The sequence below is a fragment of the Drosophila gunungcola genome, unplaced genomic scaffold (genome assembly GCF_025200985.1).
Source record: "Drosophila gunungcola strain Sukarami unplaced genomic scaffold, Dgunungcola_SK_2 000033F, whole genome shotgun sequence".
Taxonomy (NCBI): Eukaryota; Metazoa; Arthropoda; class Insecta; order Diptera; family Drosophilidae; genus Drosophila; species Drosophila gunungcola.
The window spans coordinates 219817-245181 of NW_026453208.1; the positions used below are offsets into that span (position 1 = coordinate 219817).

At 38.3% G+C, this 25365-nt stretch overlaps 1 protein-coding gene across 1 annotated transcript; it reads right to left on the minus strand.

Annotated features, from left to right (window-relative positions):
- Positions 1-4051: 4051 nt before the first annotated feature.
- LOC128263960 (uncharacterized) lies at positions 4052-12350 on the minus strand. The gene is made up of 4 exons (XM_052999240.1): positions 12236-12350; positions 6239-6711; positions 5519-5668; positions 4052-4228 (listed from the first exon to the last, which is right to left on the minus strand). The coding sequence occupies exons 1-4, from the start codon at positions 12348-12350 to the stop codon at positions 4052-4054; spliced, it is 915 nt and encodes a 304-aa protein (XP_052855200.1).
- Between the last annotated feature and the right edge of the window lie 13015 nt (positions 12351-25365).

Sequence of the window (25365 nt, forward strand, 5' to 3'; positions counted from 1 at the left end):
TATAATAAAAATATAAAATAAAAATTTAACTTTTTATTTTGTAATTTTTTTATAAATTCGTTTTAATTATTTGACAGTTCAGAACTAAGCTTTTAATTTTATTAAAATCGGAAAACGATATCATATACATAGCTGCCTCGGGATCTCAAATAATTGAGCTGCAAATCATCATAGCTTCAATGCTTTTAAATTTGCAATAGCTGCAAGGGTATATGAACTTCTACTTGCCGAAGTCTGCTTCCTTTCTTGTTTTTGCTTATAAAGAAGTTTATAACAACCAGCTAACATTTAAATTTAGGCATTTTGTTGGACCTTAATCATTACACTGGCTTAAAAGTTTTTTTGAGCAAATTCCTTGAGAAATATATTGCAGAAAGAGACGGAAAAATATAAAATATAAACTTGATGTTCAATATTTTGTAGTGTTGTTTACAAACTAGGTAAATGCTGTATTTTGTCATTACTTTTTAAGTAAAGAACACAATGTAAAATAGTCAAGTTCTTAAGAAAAAAATACTAAACTCTCCCCCTAAAAAATATTTCCCCTAGACCGTCAAAAAACTCCTTAATCTAGGGGGAAAACCCCTAATCTGGCAACACTGGAAGGAACTGGCATTGGCGACCACAAATACAAATTATCAACCTTTTTATGCTGCTTTTAAGCCAGTGTTAGAAACTTTCGGTGTCAGTGCTGTGAATTTTCACAAATTGTGTTGAGGACCAGAGTTGCCGAAGATGATGAAAAATGTCCCAACGAAACACGTTTCGCAAAAATAGTACATAAAATGAAGCGGTAATAAGAACAAAATCACTTTTAAATTTGATTTTGATTAAATACCTATCTAACACAAAAGTGAGTGCTAAAAATAAGTCCCAAGAAAATACTTTTTTTTATCGTTCCATGACAAGCCTTGTAGCCTCCCCTTAAATTCGTTCGGAAACTAGAACAGGGGCGGCGGAATTGCTAAAACGCTGAATGCTGGAATCGTACCGATTCTGAGACGCAAGCACAAACATTTTTTTAGAAGTCAAACATGTTATTATAAACCAACTTAATCATGCAGTGTTGTTCATAAAACATCACTGAATAAAGCAAAAATATAATATTATATACACGCTAACCTATCGCAAAGTATTTTAAAATAATTCAGCCCTGTTCCAGTTTTTACTTCCGAAAGATTTACAGATCTGTTCCTGTTTTCACTTTCGAAAGACTCACACGGAATCTAAATTCCCTCTGTTAATTCTCTTCCGAAAAAATCTCACGAAAACTTTCCGCCAAGCACTTGGCTGGTGGATTAAATAACGCAAGCACAGAAAATAATTGATTTAAAATACTTTGCGATAATTTAAAGTGCAGATTATATTTTTACCTTATTCTTTGATGTTTTAAGAACATTTTTGCTTTACAAATTTGGTTTATAAAAACATATTTGACCTATTACAAATTATTTTGTACTTGCGGTTCGATTCCAGACTTCGGCATTTTAGCAATTCCGCCGTACTGTTTAAGTTTCCGAACGAATTAAAGGGGATGCTGTAAGGGTTGCCAAGGTATTTTCATGAGAAAATATGGGAATTATTTTTAGCACGTTTTTTTGTGTTCCTTTAAATATGGTAAGAAAGGCATTTAATCAAAGTAAAATTTAAGTGCTTTTGTTCTTATTACCGCGTAATTTAATTTCCTATTTGTGCGAAACGTATCTCGTTGAGACTTTTTTCATAGCCTTTGACAACTCTGCTTCTTAACACTTATTGTTAATATTTCACAACACTGACACCACAAGTTTCTAGCGTTGGCTTAAAAGCGGCATACAAAAATTTAAACATTTGTATTTGTGGACGCCAATGCCAGTTCCTTCGATTTTATGTGTTTAACTAATATACCATTAATGCCATTAGCTGGAGGACACCAGCAGGCCAAACTGTATTGAGCCCCGAGGCAGCAAAACTCTGACCAGTCAAACGCATTTGTCAATACGGGACAGCTGCCAGTTAGCTGATTTTGCTTGGGAACAAAAAGGACCAAAAGAAGGGAAATTGTCCTATGTTTAAGGGAAATCCGAAAATGTCATCAAATTCATTTCCGAATGATGACCGGAACAGCCTGTTTCTTATCTGGCGGATCTTAATCCGTCAGCCAAATGTCTGGTGGAAAGTTTCCGTGAGATTTTTCGGATGTTAACAGAAAATTAACAGAGGGAATTTAAATTCCGTGTGAATCTTTCGGATGTGAAAACTGGAAAAGGTCTGGGAAATTCGAATCCATGTGAATCATTCGGAAGTGAAAGCCGGAACAGGGCTGATAGAGCCCTTTTAGTATACCCTAAGCTAATCTATGCCAACATTTCATTGCACGGATTTTTTCGCATATTTTTAAAGATGCAATTTCTTTCAATATTGAATAAAAAGTAAAAAATTTTAGAAAAAAGGGACTAAGACTTAGCTGATCGAAATGCTTAAAGCCCTCGGAATTAATTGAAAAGTGGGCACAAATTTTTAAAGCTGTATCTCCAAAATTATCACTCGGACTTGATAATTTATGACAATATGTAGAATTTATTAAGAAAGAATAAGAAAATAAAAAAATTAGATTTTTTCAAACCGTAAAACCCGTTTAAACCATTAAATTGCCATCGAGGGCACCAAAATGTGAATAATTTTAAAAGTTGATAAATCTTAAACTACTAAATATTTTTTAGTTGCTTAATATTTGTGTCGTACCCTTAAATGTATCTGTTCCCTAATTTTTTTTCTAAAAATAATATACGAACAATTGGAAATAATTTTCGACTTTGTTTTGGATGAACTACATTTTATAAAAATCCTAAAAATTTTATTTTTAGTTGGTGGAAAAGTTTAACTTGAAACGACAACATGCTTAATTTTAGCTCCCTAGCTATACAGGGCTATTTTGTTTTACCGATTTTGGCCCAAAAATAAGCTTACTGTGCAGAGATCAAACCTTGATTTTCCGGTACAGTTTGTAGTTTACAGCACGCCGCGCGTTGGCGTGCCGTTATTATTTAGACAGCACCAGATGTTCGGAAAATATTCCATCTAGTGTATAGAAGAGTCGGAGTCGTGCACTTCTAGCATTGCTCGGTACTAAACTCGCCGGATGGGGGGTGGTTCTTTCCTCGTCCTCTATATGATAAACACTGTCACACAAAACAAAAAAAGTTTTAAGTGCACTAAGCGGTAATCTAACAGGTTCCAAACAAATAGGGATGTAAACAGACTTTTTGATAAGCGGACGGACGATGAAGACTAAGTAGATCAAGATTAATCAAGAGCTCGGGGTAGCTAGGTGATATTCACTCCCCGTTCTGTACCCTCCCTACCTTGATAACACGTGAGAAATTTGGCGGTTATCCCTTATTTGATTTTATTTATAAATTCACAAACTTAATTCATGTAACAGCGGCATTGTAATTCAAACACGGACTTATGTGGTCCAAATTAATCAAACATTTTCATTTTTAAATTCAAATTACTTATTTTCACATGAGATATTCACATATACGCGTCCGATGCGTTTCATTCTATATGCTTTAACTTATTAACGATCAGTTATTAACGGCATATCTTTCTTTAGCCTTATCATTATTCATTAGCAGATTATAATACAAAGTAAATTATGTTTGCATATATATATATATGTTCAGGCTTATCCGATTAAACGACACACAATCAAAATCCCCAACAAAATATTACATTCATGAAATGCGATAAGGTTTTCGTTCACTTACGTACATATCCGTTGACGCAGTTTCGTTGGGCCCATCGAAGATGCTGCAGCAACCTACATTTTGAAAAGTTATTTAAAAATTGGTTTTTACAGTGGGCTGAACATGTGTGTGATTTGCACGGCTGGGTTTACAACATAATTTATCTCGTATAAATGGATCCTAAATAAACGACTATGATCAAAAGCCTAACATACAAGAGTTATTAAGAATCTAAACTATATTTACAAAAAAGAAAAGAAGGAAAAAAAAAACTCGACTGTTCGTCACATTCATGAATTTACAGCATCTTCCAGCAATCCTTAGTCCGGAGACTGCTCGAAGAAAAGTTCCTCCTTGGTCAACTGCTGATTCCTGGGTTTCGTCAGTGATAATTTATATAAGCCGCGCGTGGCGCGTGCTGGTGAGGTAATGAAGCGGCCTTCAACGCCTTCCATCAGATTGGGTGATCCTAGATCATGGTGGCCGCGCGTGGCGTGCTGTGCGCAGCGGTCTCAGCGCAGTGTATAGCTTGTAGATGGCTGTTATTTTTGGCCACACATATGTAATGTTGATAATCACCACGCAGCACTTGGCATGCTGCGGTCAGAAGTCGTGTCCGTTCGGCGGGCGTCTTTTGGGCGTCTTTGATGAGGAAGAGATGTATATAATCCAGCCGCACGTGGCGTGCGGTGTTCCGGTGACGTAGCCGAGCGATGTGGACACAAGAATTTAACGCTGCTCACAATGCCGATCCTCAAGCTGTCCGCCGACCAGTACTCGAGTGCGATAGTAGCAAGCTCGGTACTTCTTGGCCAGCTTTTACCAACACGACGATATTGGCCTGCTGCAACAAAATAACACTATCACTTTCTGACCTGCCTATCATATCACAATTACCTTCTGTAGCTTCCTTTCTTTTTATTATAATCAAATGCGAAGCACTACAACACAATCTGGGCTGTTTCGCCAGTATAAAACACTTTTCACTAGTTGCACGTGGCGTTAGAGTTTTCATTCACTATTGAAATTGCGCTCGCAGCGTAGACGTGTGTACGGTTTTAAGATTTGACATGAAGTGAACGAAAATTCTGGCACGCGCTGTTGTCTGTACTAAGCGAGGTTGCAAAACTTCAAATAACGGAATCCTTCCAGGTTTTGTTCTCGTTTCTGGCTCCTACGCGCTTTCGTTGACGCGCGAGAGAGATCGCGCTATGCGACTCCGTCAACGCGAGGGAACGATGCGACTAGCTGACGCTCGTCTGCCTGCTTAACGCAACGTTGCCAAACTTCAATGGAATATTCCTAAACTTCTTTCGCTTATTCTCTGCCCACGCATGCAACTGTTCTGAGGGAAAGAGAGAGCGCTATTCGATCATGTCAGCGATATGCACTACTTGTGACTCGAGGAATATACGAATTTGAATGGCAAAATACATTTCACTAAATTCATTGAAATTAATTTTCCTATAAATTCTGGCCCCCACAACCACAGTTAACTCAGCCAGAGAAACATCTCGCCGAGGGGTTAACTGAAAAAAGGCATTGTGCATTATCTCTCAAATATATCACGTCCGTATGTCCTTTAAATGATATACGCCTAATGATTTCTTGGCTTCATTTTCTAACTCATAATAAGTCGGGCTGATCTTCTTTGTAACGGATGCTTTTATGAAAACAGGGGCTAACTTGCTATTGAATCTTTTCCCCGCATTGCTTTGAGCGAAACTGCGAGCGAATACAGAGTCTCCAACTTTTAGGTGTACCGATCGAGTCCGCAAATTATATACCCTAGCATTTGCTGAATGAGATTCCGAGATCTTCTTTTTAGCCTGTTGGCGCGCTATTTGCAACATGTCGGCTGGTTTTAATGCCACATCGTCGGTCAATGCGTTTAAATTCCTAAGCAACTCGTAGTCCCGCCCGTTGATTATCATATTCTGTCCAAAACAAAGAAAATACGGAGAAAATCCTTTACTCCTATGTATACTCGATCTTAACGAAGCGCTTATCGCGTCAATGTTTGAATCCCAACTCGTATGGTCAGTGCCTACGTATGCTCTAATTGCTGCTAAAACGGATCTATTTACTCGCTCACTCGCGTTGGCTTGTGGCGAATAGATAGCTGTACAAACGTGTTTTACACCAAATCGATTAAGAAATGCTCTAAAATAACCTGATTTAAACTGAGAGCCATTATCTGTCAGTATGGATTCTGGTGCTCCGAAAGTATAGAATACGTGCTTTTCCAAATATTCACAAATTCTCTCAGAAGTAAATTTCCGTAACGGCTGCAAGAAATGAAACTTTGTATTATGATCAAGGACTATTAGTAGACCTATATTTCCTTTCTTGGACCTCGGATATGGACCAAGAAGATCCATATAGAGCTTCTGAAAAGGTCGATCAGAATTTACTGGTCTGCCCATGGGTGGTCTAAGAACTCGGGTTGGGCTCTTTGTTGACTTACAAACGGAACATTCTGACACATAATTGCGTTTTTGCGTTACCATTCCTGGCCAGAATAGATACCGTCTGATCTTATCGATCATCTTGCTCATGCCGATATGTGCATTATCGGGAGCGTTATGTGCACGGGCTAAAACTTCGCCCACAAGGTTCATGGGAACCCAGAGTTTCCATGACTCCTCGTTCTGCAATAAATTTCCCTTGGCTGGTTCGGTCCTTTTATACACAAAATCATCCACGACCCTGAGATCAGGAAGGCGTGATTGGTTACTTTGAATTTGTTTCCTTATTTCATTATACTGTTCTGACTGAAACTCCTTTGAAGCCAGATCAATCACAGGTCCTCCATCATTTATCTCAGAAATTAATTCCTCTTCGCGACGCGACAATGCGTCTGCAACCACATTTTGAGATCCACTGCGATGCTTGATCGTGAACGAGAAACCCTGCAGACGAATCGACCATCTCGCTAAACGTCCTGTCAGGTCTTTCTGTCTCATCAGCCATTGCAATGCTGAATGATCAGTAATCACACAAAAATCTTGTCCTTCGATATACGCTCTGAACTTGCTAATGCCCTTTATAACTGCTAAGCACTCTAATTCACTGACTGAGTAATTTCGCTGCGGCTTCGTTAGCTTTTCCGACATATATGCTATAGGCAATTCGACTCCATCTTCATTTTCTTGAGCTAAAACGCACCCTAGACCGTATAAGCTAGCATCACAAAGTAATATAAATGGCTTCTTGAAATCCGGCGTTCTTAAAACTGGAGATGAAATTAATTTGGCTTTTAGCTGAGTAAACGCCTCATCTGCTTCTTTAGACCAAGTAAGAACCCTGTTCTTCTTCAACAGGTCTGTCAAAGGGACGGCAATCGTGGCATAGTTTTCCACAAAACGCCTGTACCAGCCCGCTAAACCTAGAAATCTACGTAGCTGTTTGACGGTGGTTTGTATTGGGAATTGTTCAATCGCGCTTACTTTGCCTGGTCAACTTTCAGTTCACCATGTCCTATGACAAAACCTAGATATTTAATTTCAGTCATACAGAACTTCGACTTGGCTATGTTAATTGTAAGATTTGCGCTGCGAAGGTACGAAGCGACTTCTTCTAAAAGTTCCATATGTGACTCGAAATCATCTGACAAAATCAAAAGGTCGTCTAAGTATACGAACACTCTAGTACGCAACTTAGCAGGTATAACTACATCCATTAGTCTACACAAGGTTTGTGTAGAAGCGTGCAGGAGGTAGTCGACTTAATATCCCGTTTATATGAGGTAGTGGATAAGCGTCTTTTACAGTTAACTTATTCACCTCTCTCGAATCGAGACATAAGCGAACTTTTGTTCCTTTCTTGACGAGAACGCAGTTGCTGCTCCATGGACTTTTAGATTCTTCAATCACACCTAGCGCTAACATATTTTCTAATTCAGAAAACATCAGATTCTCTTTGGCTGGCGAGATTGGCCAGTGGCGTTGCTTAACTGGTTTCGCGTCAGCTACATCTATAACATGCTCCATTAAATGAGTTCTACCAAGACCATCCTTTTCGTAAGAAGGTAACTTAGTTATAACTGCATCTAGTCTTTCTTTTTGTCCTGCTGACAGTAAATGCACGTTTGGCATATCCAAAACGTCGTCTTCTCGGCCTACGTCTAACTCCAAGACGGCTTGTTTGTCATTGACTATTTTGTTGAGTAAACCGAAGTCACGCCAAAAATCGATCCCAAGATAAACATCTTGTTTGAGGTCTGGGATTATAAAGAACTCTACTGGCTTGGTAAGCTCGCGATAACTGATTTCAACTTTTAGTTTTCCTGTAACTGAACATTCGGCGTCGTTTGCCGTTCGAATTCTGCCTGAACACTTACTCACTTTTGGGTGTTGGCCTAATTCTTTAGCTGCTGTACCACCTATACAACTTATGGACGCACCTGAGTCCAATAAAGCTACATATTGATGATTAGCTATGCTTATATCAGTATAAAGTCGATTGTCAGAGTTCATAAAAATTGCGGAGATCAGTTTCTTTCGGCTTCCTAGAACCCTTTTCCAGAAACTGCGCATCCGACTGGTTGAACGTCTGGTTTTCTCAATAATATTGCAGGAGCTAACGTCTCCAAAGATTCGTTTTCTTGCTGCTGCATATTTCGCTATTCTAACATGATATGGCTGGGGGTATTCGACGATAGCTGGTAATATTCTGTTCGGTTGTTTATTAGAAATATCCGTGCTTAATTCTATATATTGTTCTGTCTGGGTACCACTATCGGATTTTACTGCCTCGGATGCGACGCGTGGTTTTTGACCGGCGCATCCATTAGATAGTTTTCCGAAGGGTTGCACTTTTGGCATTTGGGCTTGTATGTGTTCTTCGCCCCACATCCATAGCAAAAGAAAGTGCGAACTTCAAGACAATCGTCAAAACGATGACCAAGTTGCTCACAATTCCAACATTTAAATTGTTTGCGTATCGCTGCTATTTCAGCCGATTCGCTAACGCTAAAATCTTGTTCTATCTGAGAGACAAACGAGCGTTGCTGAAGACTACTCTTCGCTGGTTGAGCTTTAACTTGCTTGCAAAACTGCTCGTGAGTCCTGATTTCTTCTCTAAGACTAGCTAATGTGTTTATGCGTAAATGCATAAGTTCATACTGAAGAGAAGGCTTAGAATGCCGTATAAGAAGTCTGACCAAGGATTCTTCTGAGATTGGGTTACTCAAACGAGCAAAAAGCTTTTCCACTTGAAATTGATATTCTTCAAAAGGCTCTTTATCTGCTTGACGTCTGCTATTTATTGATTCCCAAATATCCATATCGGTATCACTCTCTTTAAACTTATTACGGAACTCCCTACAAAATTCTACCCAATTGAATTGATGATACGTCCGGTGAAATCTCCAGTACCATTCACCAGCCTTGCCGACGAAAAATAAATGCAAATTATCGCATAGTTGACGATCTCCATTTAAATTCTGTCTAGCTAATGCTTGCACTCGATAAAGAAATTCCTCAGCCTGTAAACCTTCCTTGGATCCATCAAACTTGATGTGCCAACTTTGAATAATATTCGGCACCTTGTCTGGCTGAATCGAATAAATTAACCTATCGACACGCTGAGTATTCAGACGAATATCCTGATACACAGTTTCTGCAGAATTTACTTCCGCTGGTCGTTCTTGATTATCGGTCATCCTCCTATTCGGAGTTTGAACTGAACTGCCAATCTGTAGACTCGCTATTTGCGTTCTAATTAGCTCAGACAGTTCTTGCCTAAAGCTTTGCTGCTGCGCTTGCATAGCAGTGCGAACTACTCTCTCTATATCTTCCAAATTTTCTGTTCTAGAAACATCTACCACTGATTCTGTGTCTAAACTTCGCTCATGGCGATCCTCTAACTGGGGTCGGTTCGACCTAAGTGTCATTCCAGCACGTGGTTGTGTACCTCTCGGTTGTCCTGCATTTCTACCTCTTCTACCGCCTGCTCTACCTCTACCTGCGTTTCTGCCGGCCGGTAAAATATTGCCGCATTAACTTCTCCTGTCCTTCTATCAGCAGCTGACAATTCTGCTAACAGGTTGTTGTTTGACAAAGATAATTGTTGCACCGTGCACTCACGATTGCAAAATGGGCATCCACTCGACTCAAGCACATAATCTCTGATACACTGGTGGTGGAATGTATGACCACACGGCGTAGATGCTGTTAAATCGTTCGCGATCAATGGTTGTGTACAAATTGTACAGGATGTTATCTCAGCGTCCACCGCGAGTGATAAATCGAGATTACTGTGACGTACAGACATTTTCGACACATTTTTTTTTTTTAAATTGGTTACAACAATATTGATTTACTCTAGTCCGTGTTTGTTTTTACAACTGCTTGCTTGTTACATGAAATACTCCTAATTATTCTTGATCACTTGTCAAATTAAATAAATTAAATCAAAATTCTTTTGTATTCTTGCCTCTCAAGTGACGTTTCCTATACCGGTCAGAGATCGAAGTCTCTCCAATACTCTGCATTTCCTAGCATAGACTATCAGCTTTTGAAACGAGTTTAACGAAAAATTGCTGAAAACGAGGTATAAAGTACGGTTGGTTCTGGTCGACTATTCCGTAAGAACTCGAAATACAATCGCGATTCCTAGAGACCTAGTTCTCTTTACCATAATTCATAGCAAATTTCTGATTCATGTTAATTCCGATTTCTGCAGATTGCGCTGGTTCCTAGATTTGTGTGGTCGACCCAATCCGTAAGCTCTCGGACTGTGGCCGCGTCTACAAACAACAAATTTATAGTATGCCTCAAACAACTGAGAAATGAAACTAAGCTTAAGCTGAATCTACCAGAAAAAAAAAACAAAAATAGTAAAGCAATACCGTGAAGCAAAAGCTTATCCTAGCGTCCTGCACTTTGAAATACAGAGACTTCTCGGTGGTTTCGGTTCCTAGGGTTTTCGTACTTGGAAATGGAATTTCCCAAATACTTTTTGTTCAACATTTAGCTTCTGGTGGCCCCACGTTCGGGCGCCATTTTCTTATTTGTGTAGTGTACAGCACGCCGCGCGTTGGCGTGCCGTTATTATTTAGACAGCACCAAATGTTTGGAAAATATTCCATCTAGTGTATAGAAGAGTCGGAGTCGTGCACTTCTAGCATTGCTCGGTACTAAACTCGCCGGATGGGGGGTGGTTCTTTCCTCGTCCTCTATATGATAAACACTGTCACACAAAACAAAAAAAAGTTTTAAGTGCACTAAGCGGTAATCTAACAGGTTCCAAACAAATAGGGATGTAAACAGACTTTTTGATAAGCGGACGGACGATGAAGACTAAGTAGATCGAGATTAATCAAGAGCTCGGGGTAGCTAGGTGATATTTACTCCCCGTTCTGTACCCTCCCTACCTTGATAACACGTGAGAAATTTGGCGGTTATCCCTTATTTGATTTTATTTATAAATTCACAAACTTAATTCATGTAACAGCGGCATTGTAATTCAAACACGGACTTATGTGGTCCAAATTAATCAAACATTTTCATTTTTAAATTCAAATTACTTATTTTCACATGAAATATTCACATATACGCGTCCGATGCGTTTCATTCTATATGCTTTAACTTATTAACGATCAGTTATTAACGGCATATCTTTCTTTAACCTTATCATTATTCATTAGCAGATTATAATACAAAGTAAATTATGTTTGCATATACATATATGTTCAGGCTTATCCGATTAAACGACACACAATCAAAATCCCCAACAAAATATTACATTCATGAAATGCGATAAGGTTTTCGTTCACTTACGTACATATCCGTTGACGCAGTTTCGTTGGGCCCATCGAAGATGCTGCAGCAACCTACATTTTGAAAAGTTATTTAAAAATTGGTTTTTACAGTGGGCTGAACATGTGTGTGATTTGCACGGCTGGGTTTACAACATAATTTATCTCGTATAAATGGATCCTAAATAAACGACTATGATCAAAAGCCTAACATACAAGAGTTATTAAGAATCTAAACTATATTTACAAAAAGAAAAGAAGGAAAAAAAAACTCGACTGTTCGTCACATTCATGAATTCACAGCATCTTCCAGCAATCCTTAGTCCGGAGACTGCTCGAAGAAAAGTTCCTCCTTGGTCAACTGCTGATTCCTGGGTTTCGTCAGTGATAATTTATATAAGCCGCGCGTGGCGCGTGCTGGTGAGGTAATGAAGCGGCCTTCAACGCCTTCCATCAGATTGGGTGATCCTAGATCATGGTGGCCGCGCGTGGCGTGCTGTGCGCAGCGGTCTCAGCGCAGTGTATAGCTTGTAGATGGCTGTTATTTTTGGCCACACATATGTAATGTTGATAATCACCACGCAGCACTTGGCATGCTGCGGTCAGAAGTCGTGTCCGTTCGGCGGGCGTCTTTTGGGCGTCTTTGATGAGGAAGAGATGTATATAATCCAGCCGCACGTGGCGTGCGGTGTTCCGGTGACGTAGCCGAGCGATGTGGACACAAGAATTTAACGCTGCTCACAATGCCGATCCTCAAGCTGTCCGCCGACCAGTACTCGAGTGCGATAGTAGCAAGCTCGGTACTTCTTGGCCTGCTGCAACAAAATAACACTATCACTTTCTGATCTGCCTATCATATTCACAATTACCTTCTGTAGCTTCCTTTCTTTTTATTATAATCAAATGCGAAGCACTACAACACAATCTGGGCTGTTTCGCCAGTATAAAACACTTTTCACTAGTTGCACGTGGCGTTAAAGTTTTCATTCACTATTGAAATTGCGCTCGCAGCGTAGACGTGTGTACGGTTTTAAGATTTGACATGAAGTGAACGAAAATTCTGGCACGCGCTGTTGTCTGTACTAAGCGAGGTTGCAAAACTTCAAATAACGGAATCCTTCCAGGTTTTGTTCTCGTTTCTGGCTCCTACGCGCTTTCGTTGACGCGCGAGAGAGATCGCGCTATGCGACTCCGTCAACGCGAGGGAACGATGTGACTAGCTGACGCTCGTCTGCCTGCTTAACGCAACGTTGCCAAACTTCAATGGAATTTTCCTAAACTTCTTTCGCTTATTCTCTGCCCACGCATGCAACTGTTCTGAGGGAAAGAGAGAGCGCTATTCGATCATGTCAGCGATATGCACTACTTGTGACTCGAGGAATATACGAATTTGAATGGCAAAATACATTTCACTAAATTCATTGAAATTAATTTTCCTATAAATTCTGGCCCCCACAAGTTGGATTCAGAAAACGACACTCAAAGTTGGTTGTATGGCACCATTTTTTTATGTCTTAATAAAGTTTTATTGCCTGTTTTCATGCCTGTTTAATCAATTTTATAAGGATAGGCTTAAAATAGATGCTAGAGCTCGAAAATTTTTTGAAAAATTAGTTAGAACTAAAGTTTTTTTTTACTATAAAACAAGTCTTAAAATATTAGAAGAGCTTAAATCAAATTTGAATACCGCTTGGCAGTTTCACAGACCACAATGCTGTCCATGTCTGATACTATTTTTGGATTTCCTTTTTACATAATCGAACTTACCTTCTCCAATTGGATAATTGCTTCTGAATTTCCCTTTGGTTCCCTCAATTTTCAAGCATAATCAGCTGACTGGCAAAGGCGTTTGATTAAATTTGATTAAATTTTGTCCCTCAGCTATTGGCATGAATGGAACAATAATTAATCGCTGAAAAACGATGAAACTGGCACTGGCGGTAAAGTCAACAGGCCAACCATCTTTGTTTATGTTTTGATGAGCCACAGCTGTCCAGATCAGCTGTTATCGGATGATGGATGGTGGATGTCCCAACGGTTTTTCTGTTATTGATATTATTTAAGTTCTAGGTTTAAACTTCCAACTTCTTGTCCTCGATTTTCTGATTTTCTGCATGATGCTGGGCCATCATATCAGCTTGGGTGCGTATTGTTCAGTTAAACTCCTCCAACTAAAATGCAAAATACAAATCAACTTATGTAAATAAGACTCCGCCTCACCATCGTTCGGCCAAGATGCTGATGCCGCACTTCAAGGCAGCCGCTGCTGACGGCCGCAACTCTGTTGCTGGCCGAATGCGGTCGACGTTGCGCCTCGTGAGGTGAACACTCAGCGCTTGCATGGGCCGGATCGGATTTCGCCGGCCGGATTCCCGCTAGCACGCGCATCCGGTAATGGGAAAATATCCATGATCCTAGTAGGGTTAACTGCTTCCAGTTTTAAGTTGAGGCCTCCCTCGGTCTTTCCCAGATTTTCCGCCAGCAGGTTGCTCCGGTTCTTCTTGTCCTTTCGGCGACGGATCAGAAAGAAAAGGGCAAAGCATCCCAATAGTAGGATGGTGATAGCACCACAGTTTAAGACGGAGCCATGGGTAATTTGGCACCCCAAGATCGCTGATTCGCTGCAGATTGTGTTGCCTTAATTCGTGCGGAAACGGTAGACTAAGAAGTTGGTGGTGCTCAGCAATGTTGATCTTAGCCATTGCTGAAACGGCCGTGCCTTCTTCAGAACCCCATTGGTGACTGATGTATTGGGTACCATTCAAGCTTATTTGGTCGTCAAAGGTTACTAGGAACGTACCGGCAATGTTTTGTTGAGTACTGCTGTTTGCAGCAGCGTCATTCATTATTAGCATGCCTTCGTCTACCACAACCACAGGCTGAAGATGGCTGGATTTTGTGCAGCTGTGATTAAGAACACCGGTTATTAACTGCAGAAGGTTGTTCTTATGTCGCAGTTAGAGACAACCAGAGTTTGCTTCCCGCAGTCAGCTATAGTGTTGTGTTGATCTAGATCTAATATTACACTATTGTGCTTGACGTGCTATGTAGAGGTGGGGAATTTGCAATACTAATTTCAAAATTCCCTGTTATGATTGATTGTATAGTTTCGGAACTAAGAGAGCAGTATAAGGTGTTTATTTTTGGAAACAGATTGTCAAGTTGCAGTAAAGGTGATTTAATGTCTACAATTGCTCACGAGATGATGTGTTGAACAGAGTCAAACTTTAAGAATTTATCCACTGCGGTTAAAAAATATTTTCCGTCTGTAGAAAATATGTCGACATGTCAAATTTCCTGATATGCTGGAACGGGACTTAACAATGTCCTGTTTTTTTGGATGGCGATTTCCCTTTCGAGCACACTTTACATTTTTTTATTACTTCGGTTTAAATTCAAGTCATATTAGGAAAGAAGAAGTCTAGTAATATTTGTTTTAAAAGGTGTACTAAAATCGGGATACATGAGGGTTACTTCGACTGATGCAAAAATATTCTTCAGTCCTTCGAAGGCCTCTATTTGGGCTTAAATTAAATGTTTTTTTTGCCGTTTTTGCCCTTTAGAATGTTTGTAAGCGGACGAGCAATGGTAGCAAAGCCTTTTATAAAACATGTATAATAACTAGCTAGCCCCAATAATTATCTAAGATTAAAATTTGTTTCTGTTGACTGAAAGTTTTTAATAGTCTGCACCTTTTCTGGGCAAGTTTTAATCCCCCCTCGCGAGACTACAAATCCAAGGTATTCAAAACTTTCTTTAAAAAATTTGGATTTTTCCTGGAACAAGCGGATACCAGCGGTACCTAAACGGCTTAAGATTTCATCAACATGTTTGATGTGATCTTCTTTTGTTTCAGATAAAATGTTGATATCATCTATGTAGACGTACAACATTTTTCCTTTGACGTCCCTTAAAACGTCATCGATTGCCCTTTGAAATTTTTATTTTGGGCTTTATTTAGCCCAAAAGGGAGTAGGCAGAATTCGTACTTTGTATACTGAAAAGGCCGTTTTTTCTTATCTTTTTCCGCCAGCTACATCTAAAATATTGGGCTTTTCCTAAATTTGACAGTATTACCGATGTATTAGGAATCGGGTACTTATCATCTTCGGTTTTTTTTTATTTAGTTTCCTAAAAGCAATAACAAGCACCTTCTTTTTGTGGCCATCCTTGTCACCACCCTTTTTTCTACAACCCAGATGGGATTATTGTTGGGTGATTTGGACGGTCGGTAAGAAGTTGTTGAACTTTCGTATTGACAAAATACCGTAGGGGTAGGGGTACATTTTTGAATAAATAGGTACGTCTTAATCATCAACTTTGACAAAATTAACATCCTTAAATTCAGCAAATTGAAGGACCTCTATGCTGTTCCATATTCTATATTATTTTTTAATAATTTATTTTTTGCATTTTCCTCCTTTAGAAAATCCAGACCGACTATATCATCAAATTCCTTTAGGCAATTTAAGATGAAAATGGTGGTGTTTTTGTTAAAAAGATGAATAAAGCATTTTTGTTTCACGAATGTTTCACCATGAATGAAATTTACTGTGAATGTACAACCGGCATTATATGTTTTAACCTCGTTAGGGGCTGAACATATTTATTCCAGGTCTGAAGCTTTATCCTCTGTATCTGAGGCTTCGGCCTTCGCATAATTTTCATATTCGTTATAATGTTCATTTTGTTCTGTAAAGTTCAGTTTCTGAGTTATCATCGATACATCCTCATAAACTTTATTGTTGTTTGCGTGTAGCTTTGCGCGGGATGTTGGGTCTACTTCCATGGGCTCGGACACCTGATGTTGGTTCCGTTGACCAAACGGTCGTTGCTTAGAACTATCAGGTCCCTGAATTTGTAAGAATGGTCTTGCCCAGACTTTACGTAGTGCCCGATTTCTGGCACTGCTGACTGCTTGTTTGTTGGGGCTTTCCTTTTGATTTGCAGACCTAGCCAGGCTTGCGGCGTAGGCGCACCTGTCATTAGCCGCTTCCGCTTCTTGTGTATATCTTTGGGTTGGGCTGGGAATACTGCCAGTTTTAGGGGCGAGAGAGCATCGCTCTTTTTTTTTTTTCTTTTCAACTTTGCGGCAGTAGAAGGCTCGTGTGACATTTAAGTTTTATTAGTAAGAAGCGTTAGCTTCTTTTCTATTTAATTTTAATAGCTATTAAGAGAAAGCTCTTACACGCACAGGTTTTTAATCGGCATATGAGAAATCCAGGCGCGCTACAATAGCGTCGAAATTCAAAACTGTGTTAAAGTAGGCTAAAACCGCATCGACATTGCCCCTTACTTTATTTCTGATAATGGCTACCGTCTAATAATGTCTAAAGCTACCAAAGGCTACTAAACAGTGTATGCAGCGATAGGGGCTTGTCTCCAAGAGACATAATTTTCCTGTTTCCCGATAGTCTTCGTAATGTCCAAAGGCTCTTCGCACTTTGCTCCATTGTCGATACTAATTGCTTTATAGGCCTTGAGTTCTGTATTGGTTTGTGATATGGACCTTATGCGTCCTATAATTATAAGAATTTTTACTTAATGTCCTTGGCCTGTGTATTTATTGCTGCCTGAACCGCGACGCGTACGACTTCAGATATGTCGCTATTCCTTTGAACCCTGCGGATTTGTAACTTTTAGTTGATTTATTTACTTGGAGGTTTCTATAGCTCCCTAAAAGTTCTTCGTCACTTCTGTCAGTACTCTTTTTTCTGCATAAATTAGGTCTTTCAATTTATTAAAAGAAATTTATGAATTAAAAAATTATTTTCTTGTTTTTCAAATTTTGTTTTTTAAGAGAAAAAAATTATAGCTTTACATACATTTTGTCAAGATGAAACTCAATATATATTTTTGAAAAATGCTGTAAGTGCGGGGTCTACCTGTTTGGGTGAATGCGGTTGCAGGTTATTTGTCCTCCCGTGATTCTTCGGCAAATTTTCGCGGGTAACGATGTAGTTGTTTTATTTTTAAACAAGAAAGAAAGAAAACTTCGCAAGCCGAAGTTCATATACCCTTGCAGCTATTGTAAGAATTAAACGTTTTTGAAAACATTAAAATTATGATTTACTTGTGTTTATGTTTAAAAACATTGAAGCTATGATTTGCAGCTCAATTATTAGATAGTTATTTTATATATTTTTACTATTTCTATGGGAGCTGTATGATATAGTCTGAATTATTTAACCATTACTATATGTCGAAGAACTAAAAAAAAAATAAAAAACAGCAAAGTTATAATTTTTTTTGTATTTTTTTTCCGATTGTTCCTATGGGAGCTATATGAAATAGTCGTCCGATTTTGATGAAATTTAAAACGTAATTCTGAACTATTTAACCATTATTATATGTCGATGAACTAAAAAAAAATTAAAAAACAGCAAAGTTATAATTTTTTTTTATTTATTTTTTCGATTGTTCCTATGGGAGCTATATGCTATAGTCGTCCGATCCGGCTCGTTCCGACTTATATACTACCTGCAATAGAAAGACAAGTTTTGGGAAAGTTTCATTCAGATAGGTTTAAAAGTGAGAGACTAGTTTGCGTAGAAACGGACGGACAGACGGAAAGACGGAAAGACGGACAGACTGACAGACGGACAGACGGACATGGCTAGATCGACTCGCCTAGTGATACTGATCAAGAATATATATACTTTATAGGGTCGGAAATGTCTCCTTCACTGCGTTGCAAACTTCTGACTGAAATAATATTACCCTCTGCAAGGGTATAAAAAAAAATTTGACTCGGAAAAAAAATTGTTAGGAATTTATTTTTAATTAACGATATAGTTGTTTTGATTTGTAAAAATAATTGCACTAAAAAAATTGGTTAAGTTTTTTTGCAAGTAAAGAATTTTAAAAGGATTTTATTTCGCTGGACTTGATTGGTTGCGAAGTAATTTTGATTTTGTTGCACTTAACTGGAAGTTTTTTCAAGTTTTTTCATTGCAAATTTGTTCACTGTAACTGGAAGTTTTCTTCCAGGTTAATTTTTTGAATTTGTTTTAGTTAACTGGAAGTTTTTCCAAGTTTTTTCACTGTAAGTGAAAGTGGCCCGTTATGATACCGCGATGATATTGTTGAGCGCTATTATGTTCTATGTCAACGTGTTCGGATCTAATTTTAATTTAATTTTTTTCCAAAAACGTAATTTTTTTTTTTGATTTACGTATTTTTGTTTTCCTAAACGCTTTGTGTTTCCCGGCTTTGCCTGTATTGGCAGGCCGGCCGCCGTGTACGCGACTTTCACATCGCGGATATAAGCCAGCTGTCTGTGTGCTTTTGTATTAAAGATTGCCTCTGCCCTGATGATGTAGATTTGTATAGCTTCCGGAAATCAAATCCATTGCCGCAGTGGCAAACTGCAAAAAAAAGGTCATAACCAAAAACCCTAGAGGAAATTTAAGGCTGTAGCTCAAGATTTTTGCCAGTGGGACCATTGGCGTTCCAAAATTAGATACGGATACCGAGATTAGACATTACTCCTGTTCGTGGACATATTAGCAAACGAGTTGCCGGTAAAATGATTCAAGAAGAAGTTCTACCATTTTCATCATAGTGGATATCATCTACATGTTTCAATGTAGTGGAAAGCTGGAACTATGCGGGATGGGCAGTTGTGAGTGTTGCGAGGATATATCTTTTCCTGGTTAGGACCAATAGTCGAAGAGGACAAGGCTGGACCCCAAGCAGTCTGAACAGGTATTGGGGCAGGTACAAATTTACTTATTAGTGGCTTTTTGGAAATTCTGGTCTTGCGTCGAGCAATAGCCCCTAGAAAAGCTGGGAATTTGCGATGGCCAGCACTGTGATTGGATCCGTAATTGGTGCATTGAAATATTTTCTGAAAAGTAGCAGGGCAAAAGCATTGGGAGAATCATTTTGGAATCCGGAAACAGTTCCAAAGCCTTTCAACTACTCCCAAATTCTTGACAACTATAACATCTGGCGATGTGATGACGACCCACAGGAGGAACCATTGTGACCGACTGATAGCCCAGAGACTTAATTTCCTAGATTTTTACATTGTTGGTCGAGGATTCAAGTTAGATAAAATATATACTGCGAGGGTTGTAGATATTATGAACCACATGACCAACGGCGGCTAGATCAACCTCTGCATCTTTAAATAATTAAAGGCTATCGACTCCGATTCTGAGTGTTCGAATAATTAACTTTCAGGAGTTTAATGAGATATTATTAGCCAAAAAGTTTTTTTGAAAATCCTGTAAATATCACCATGGATTTTCGCCTGTAGTCGCCAATAAGTAAGTATTCTGGCATCTTTCCACCTCTCGGGGAGAGTGGAAGTGGTTAGCACGCTATTTATGGCAAAGGCGGTGGCAGAATCAGTAACAAAATAATTTTAATAAATTTAAAAATTAATGTGATCATACACCGAGAAAAAAAAATTCAGTCGGAAGTTTGCAATGCAGTGAAGGAGACATTTCCGACCCTATAATGTATATATAATCTTGATCAGCATTACTAGGTGAGTCGATCTTGCCATGTCCGCCTGTCCGTCCGTTTCTACGAACCTAGTCTCTCATTTTTAAAGCTATCTTGCCATGTCCGCCTGTCCGTCCGTTTCTACGAAACTAGTCTTTCAGTTGTAAAGCGATCTGCAAGCAACTTTCCCAAAAGTTGTCTTTATATTGCAGGTAGTACATAAATCGGAACGAGCGGGATTTGACGACTATAGCAATTAGCTCCCTTAGAAAAAATCGGAAAAATAAATGAATAAAAATTATAACTTTGCCTTTTTTAAATTTTTTTTAGTTCTTCTAAATATAGTAATGGTTAAATATTTCCGAATTACGATTTAAATTTCATTAAAATCGGAAAAACAATCAGAATATAAAAAAAAAAATTTTTTAAATTTGAATTCTTAGCTCCCATACAAACAATCAAAGTTAAAAAAAAAAAGTTAAAATAAATTATAATTCTCTAGCTTTTAATTTTTTTTTAAATTCTTTTTGGATAATTAATAGTTTGATAGTTCAGAGTTACGCTTTTTATTTTATTTAAATCGGAAAACGATATCATGTTCATATAACTGCTTAGGTACGATCGAATAAATGAGCTGCAAATCATCATAGCTTCAATGTTTTTTAACATATACGAAAATAAAGCATAATTGTAATGTTTCCAAGAATATTTAATAATTGCAAGGGTATATGAACTTCGGCTTGCCAAATTTTAAATTTTAAATTTGAATTTTGTTGAGGCTGAGACTAAATGGCTCTAATAACTAATGCCGAGCTGGAAGGTCATTATGTTAAAAGCGGGTTCGGTTGAAGTCCGTATTGGAATCATGGCGAGCTATCTAGGATGAAACGGTAGTTTGGTGTGGTAGGTCGCTTTTTGTTTGGATGGGAAGAATATCAAAATTTGTGTTAATGTTCTCGTTCCCGCCCCAGTGATAATTCTGTTTACACTTCTGCTCAGTTATAATCATACGCCAGTAAAACAAGGTGATCAGCTAGTAGTGCTGTTGCTTGAATTGGCCATCATGACCAACTAATGATCGCTGTATCGCCCGCGATTGTAGATTTTGTTAGGCGCTCGTTCGCGAGAATATCCGCTGTGTATAGGACAAACACAGTTGGACCAAGGACGCTACCTTGAGGAAGTCCAGCTTTTATAGAGTAGTCGTCTGATGTTGCAACGTCGCATCTGTATTTTATTCTATTCTACTATACTGTATAGGAAAGATTTCACTGCAGTATGGCTTTCTCGAAAGTCAAAATGATGTGTCGGAATAACATTGTACGCAGATTATATGATTATGCGCTTCAAAAAGTATTTTTCGAGCACTTTTGAGATAAATTAGAGTAATCTTATTGGTCTGTTCGGAGCTGCTAGTGTATGATCTTTTTCTGGCTTCGGAATCTTTATGATTATGGTTTTTTTTTTAACTTTTTGGGAAGTAGCCAGTCTTAAGATCCCGTTGATTAGTTTACTAAAGTTATTAACTGCACAGTTTGGTTGTAAATAAGCCACCGCCTGAAGATATTTTGGAGAGCGGTTTAGCACTTATTAGATTGTAAGAGATTTGTTTGGTCACAGCAAAATCAATTAAATCTGGTAGCTTTCTGAAAACGTAGTCCAGTTTGTTGCATGCTATGATGATTGCGGTATAATGTTGTCTGCAAGGTCTATTTGAACTGCTGAGATGCAATCATTTGTATCAATATATTTTGATTTTGCATAAGGTTTTGCATAGTGGTTTTCAACAACGACATATTCTCGTTTTTTGCATTTGATAACGGTTAAATTAATAAAATTTTGAAAATACGATATGCGAGACGTAGGTCTACAGGCGTAGACGTAGGTCTACAGGCGACGTGAGAATAATAGATTGACATGTGGCTATCAAATTGGAGTCAATGCTTTTGAATTCCCTAAAAGTAATTTGATTGTCAGTATTATCGATAAAATTTTCATGTTTAGAAAAACCTGGTATTGAGACCTGGTCATATACGAGATTATTGTTAGGTTTGTTTACGAAAAATACGTTCAGGAGAGTTGGGAATGAAGAATTTACTATTGCAATTCCAGTGGATTCTATATAATTGTTTTTTTTATGTTATTTAACTTAGTTGTTGAATCTTCTCCCTTAGGGGACCAACAACAAGTTATAAAATCTTAGATCTAAATCAGCTCTACATTGCTGTTACTGACATTGTCCCATAGTTGACAGAGAGCATAACCTTGAATTCTAAATGTATTGGAAAGCGGAAATTTATTAGCCAATGCAGTTGTCGGGACTTATGTTTTATTAGTTTAGGCTTCGGTTCTATGTGCTACCTGGTTATATAGGAGGTTAAGACTGGGCCGAGGATGCTTCGTTGCGGTACGCCCGCGATGTAAACCTCTTTGGCCAAGCAACTTTTGTGTCTTAGCATGTAGACTCGGTTTAAAAGATACGATATGGTTCGTAGGTTCATTTAAATCTGACTCTTTATTCCGATCAGATGGCCAGTAGGTAGGTAAAGTTTATTGCTTTGTTGGATAATAGAGCTGTATAGTTGTCTGCCTTTCGGCTTCAGAAGGTGAGATCCCCAGTGAGTGTGCTTCGCATTATAGTCACCTGCTGCCAGGAACCGGTCCCTTAATGAATTAAATTGGTAAAGTAAACAGCAACTAGTGAGGTCTTAATACAGTGTGTATTTATGCAAACTGTTGAAGTCTGCTAGTACCACCGAAGGTTTTGCCGTCCGGATTATTTGTGCCATAAAATATACATATCAATCCATACCAGTTTGTAGTAAGGTCGTTTTACTGCATTTTCGGTTCAAGCTCAAGCCGGCATTTGTAGGTGGGCTACAGTGTGACGCTGCTGCCCAGCTTGTTGTTTCCCTTGTTGTAGGAGTATTTGGCGACTGACATTACCAAGGGGTTTTTTTCAAGCTGAGGGGTGCGGGTGATTCCGATTTGTCGTACTCTTCGGTGCTTTTCGGAGAATAGATAAATATGCGTTTCGTCCATCGGCTGAGAACCTATGCTCAGCTTCTGAGACTTCTAGTTTCGGGCGCTCGGGGCCGCTTTTATATTATTATCAGCCCTGTTCCAGTTTTCACTTCCGAAAGATTCACACGGATTCGAATTTTCCAGACCTGTCCACTTTTCACTTCCGAAAGATATGCACGGAATCTAAGTTCCCTCTGATAATTCTCTGTCAACTTCCGCGAAAAACTCACTGCAACTTTTCGCCAAGCATTTGGCTGACGGATGCAGATCCGCAAAAACAAAAATTAATTTTTTTTAAATAAAATTTAAATTTGCTATAACTTAAAGTGCAAATGAAAGTTTTACCTTATTCTTTGATGTTTTAAGATCATTGTTGCATAACAGATTTGGTAAATAGTAACATATTTGACTTATTAAAAATTATTTTGTGATGGCACCTCAGAATCGCTTCGATTCTGACCTACTGGAGTTTTGCAAATCCGTCGCCCCTGTTCTAGTTACCGAACGAACAGCAACGCAGCTGATTTCCACACGAGTTTTTCAACATTTTTGTTGGTCAGTTTTTATCATTGCCTTTCTGTTATAAAAAGTATAATATGTTATTTTTGGTTACCAATGATTTTTTGACTGATTTTCGACATTAAATATGTTCACCAATAATGCACAAAGATTAGGAACACTTAGAAACTCTGCGAATTAAGAAAAATAAAATTAATTAATTCAATGCCAAAATATTTCACAATTAAATACAAAAGTTGGGGCTTGCAGTGACATTCAGAATATTTCGACTGATATAAATGAGCAAATTTAGAAGGAAATCAATAAGTAAATTAAAGTTGTAAAAATAGAAAATGTGCCAAGCCCACCAAAAATTGAGGTGCCCACACTTGACGGTGACGCCAAAGAGTGGGACCTCTTTCAAGAATTGTGTGTCGAGTTGATACATACAAGAGAGAATCTAAGCACCTCCCTAAAATTTAATTATTTTAAATCGGATTTTAAAGGTGAAGCGCGAAAAGTTGACGCTCACTTATAGTTAGGTTCCGCAGAAAACTATACGATGCCGCTTGGGAACTTCTAACAAAGCGGTACGAAAACAATCGTAAAATTTGTTTGGTACAGCTTATCGCCTTATGGAACTTTCAATTTAAAACATTGATTCATTCAGGCAAATACAAAATTTTATTGACACCATTAATGAAGCGATACACATCTTAAAACTGAAGGCCAATCTGTCCGACGAAGTTGAAGTGACATTTGCTCATATAGTGCTAAAAAATTGAATACCCAGACTGTTCAACTATATGAGAGTCATACCATAAAATCAAAAGACATCCAGAAATTATCGGACATTATGGATTTTTTGGAGCATCGGCTGTGTTCGACTTGCTCTATTCAGGATAAAAAGCATGTAAAAAAAAATTTAGTTGCAATATAAGAACATTGTGTACTAGCAATTGTCCCATTTGCAAAGGTATGGGACACAACATATTTCGACGTCAGAAATTTAAGTCGTTAAGTCCAATTGAAAGAATTCTAATTCTAAAACATTATTGTAAAAAGAAATGCAAAAGCGATAAAACATGTACGGTTTTCAAGAGAAAACATCATTGCTGCTACACATAATTCACAAAAAAAATAAAAAAAAAAAATGTATTTACTTGCAAGACGTCGGAAAATGCTTCATTAGGAACAGCACGCGTTCAAATTAAATCCTCAAATGGAGGTTTGGTTGACGATGGTTCACAAAGTACATTAATTTCGGAAAAACATATTTTAAGATTACCAAAAATTCGATCCCAAACGGAAATCAGTGGAGTGTCTTCCACAAGGAAATGAAAATAAAGGCACAAAGTAGAGCTTTCAATAAAAAGTACAAATCCAAAGTTAATGAGAAATCTTCCATTCAAAACAGTTAATGTTGACAAATCAAGATGGAAAAATAATAATTTAGCTGACCCCGACTTTAAGAAGCCGGGGAATGTAGATCTGATTACTGGGACAGATTTATATGCTCATATTCTACAGAATGGAGTTCTTAAATTAGATGGCTTCCTTGGTCAAACAGCCGATCTTGGTTGGATTGTTCCGGGGGGAGAAAAATCAACGATTCTAGCAATCCGTATATATTATAGAATCGGAAAGAGATAGGGAGCTAGAAAAATTAAATAAAATTATAATTTTTTTTTTATTATTCCCCTGGCAGGACTTTTGTAGGTATATTGAAAGCTGGGGATAGACTCCAAAACGGGTTATTGGTAACGAAAGCCACTATGAATAAGTGTCAAAAGTCTCACGTTCAAAGAAGAGATTGTGATGAATACAAAAAGAATTCAATGCGAAAATTCAAAATTGGAATAAGTCCATTTGCCAGAGGAATGAATTTCAACTCTA

Coding starts and splice junctions, on each gene's coding strand:
- LOC128263960 (XM_052999240.1), bottom strand. CDS start 12,350: ATGATAGGCAGATCAGAAAGTGATAGTGTTATTTTGTTGCAGCAGGCC. Junction 5,669..6,238: donor ATCTATTCTGGCCAGGAATG/GTAACGCAAAAA, acceptor TGTTTTGGACAG/AATATGATAATCAACGGGCG. Junction 4,229..5,518: donor CTCATTCAGCAAATGCTAGG/GTATATAATTTG, acceptor CGCTGCGCACAG/CACGCCACGCGCGGCCACCA.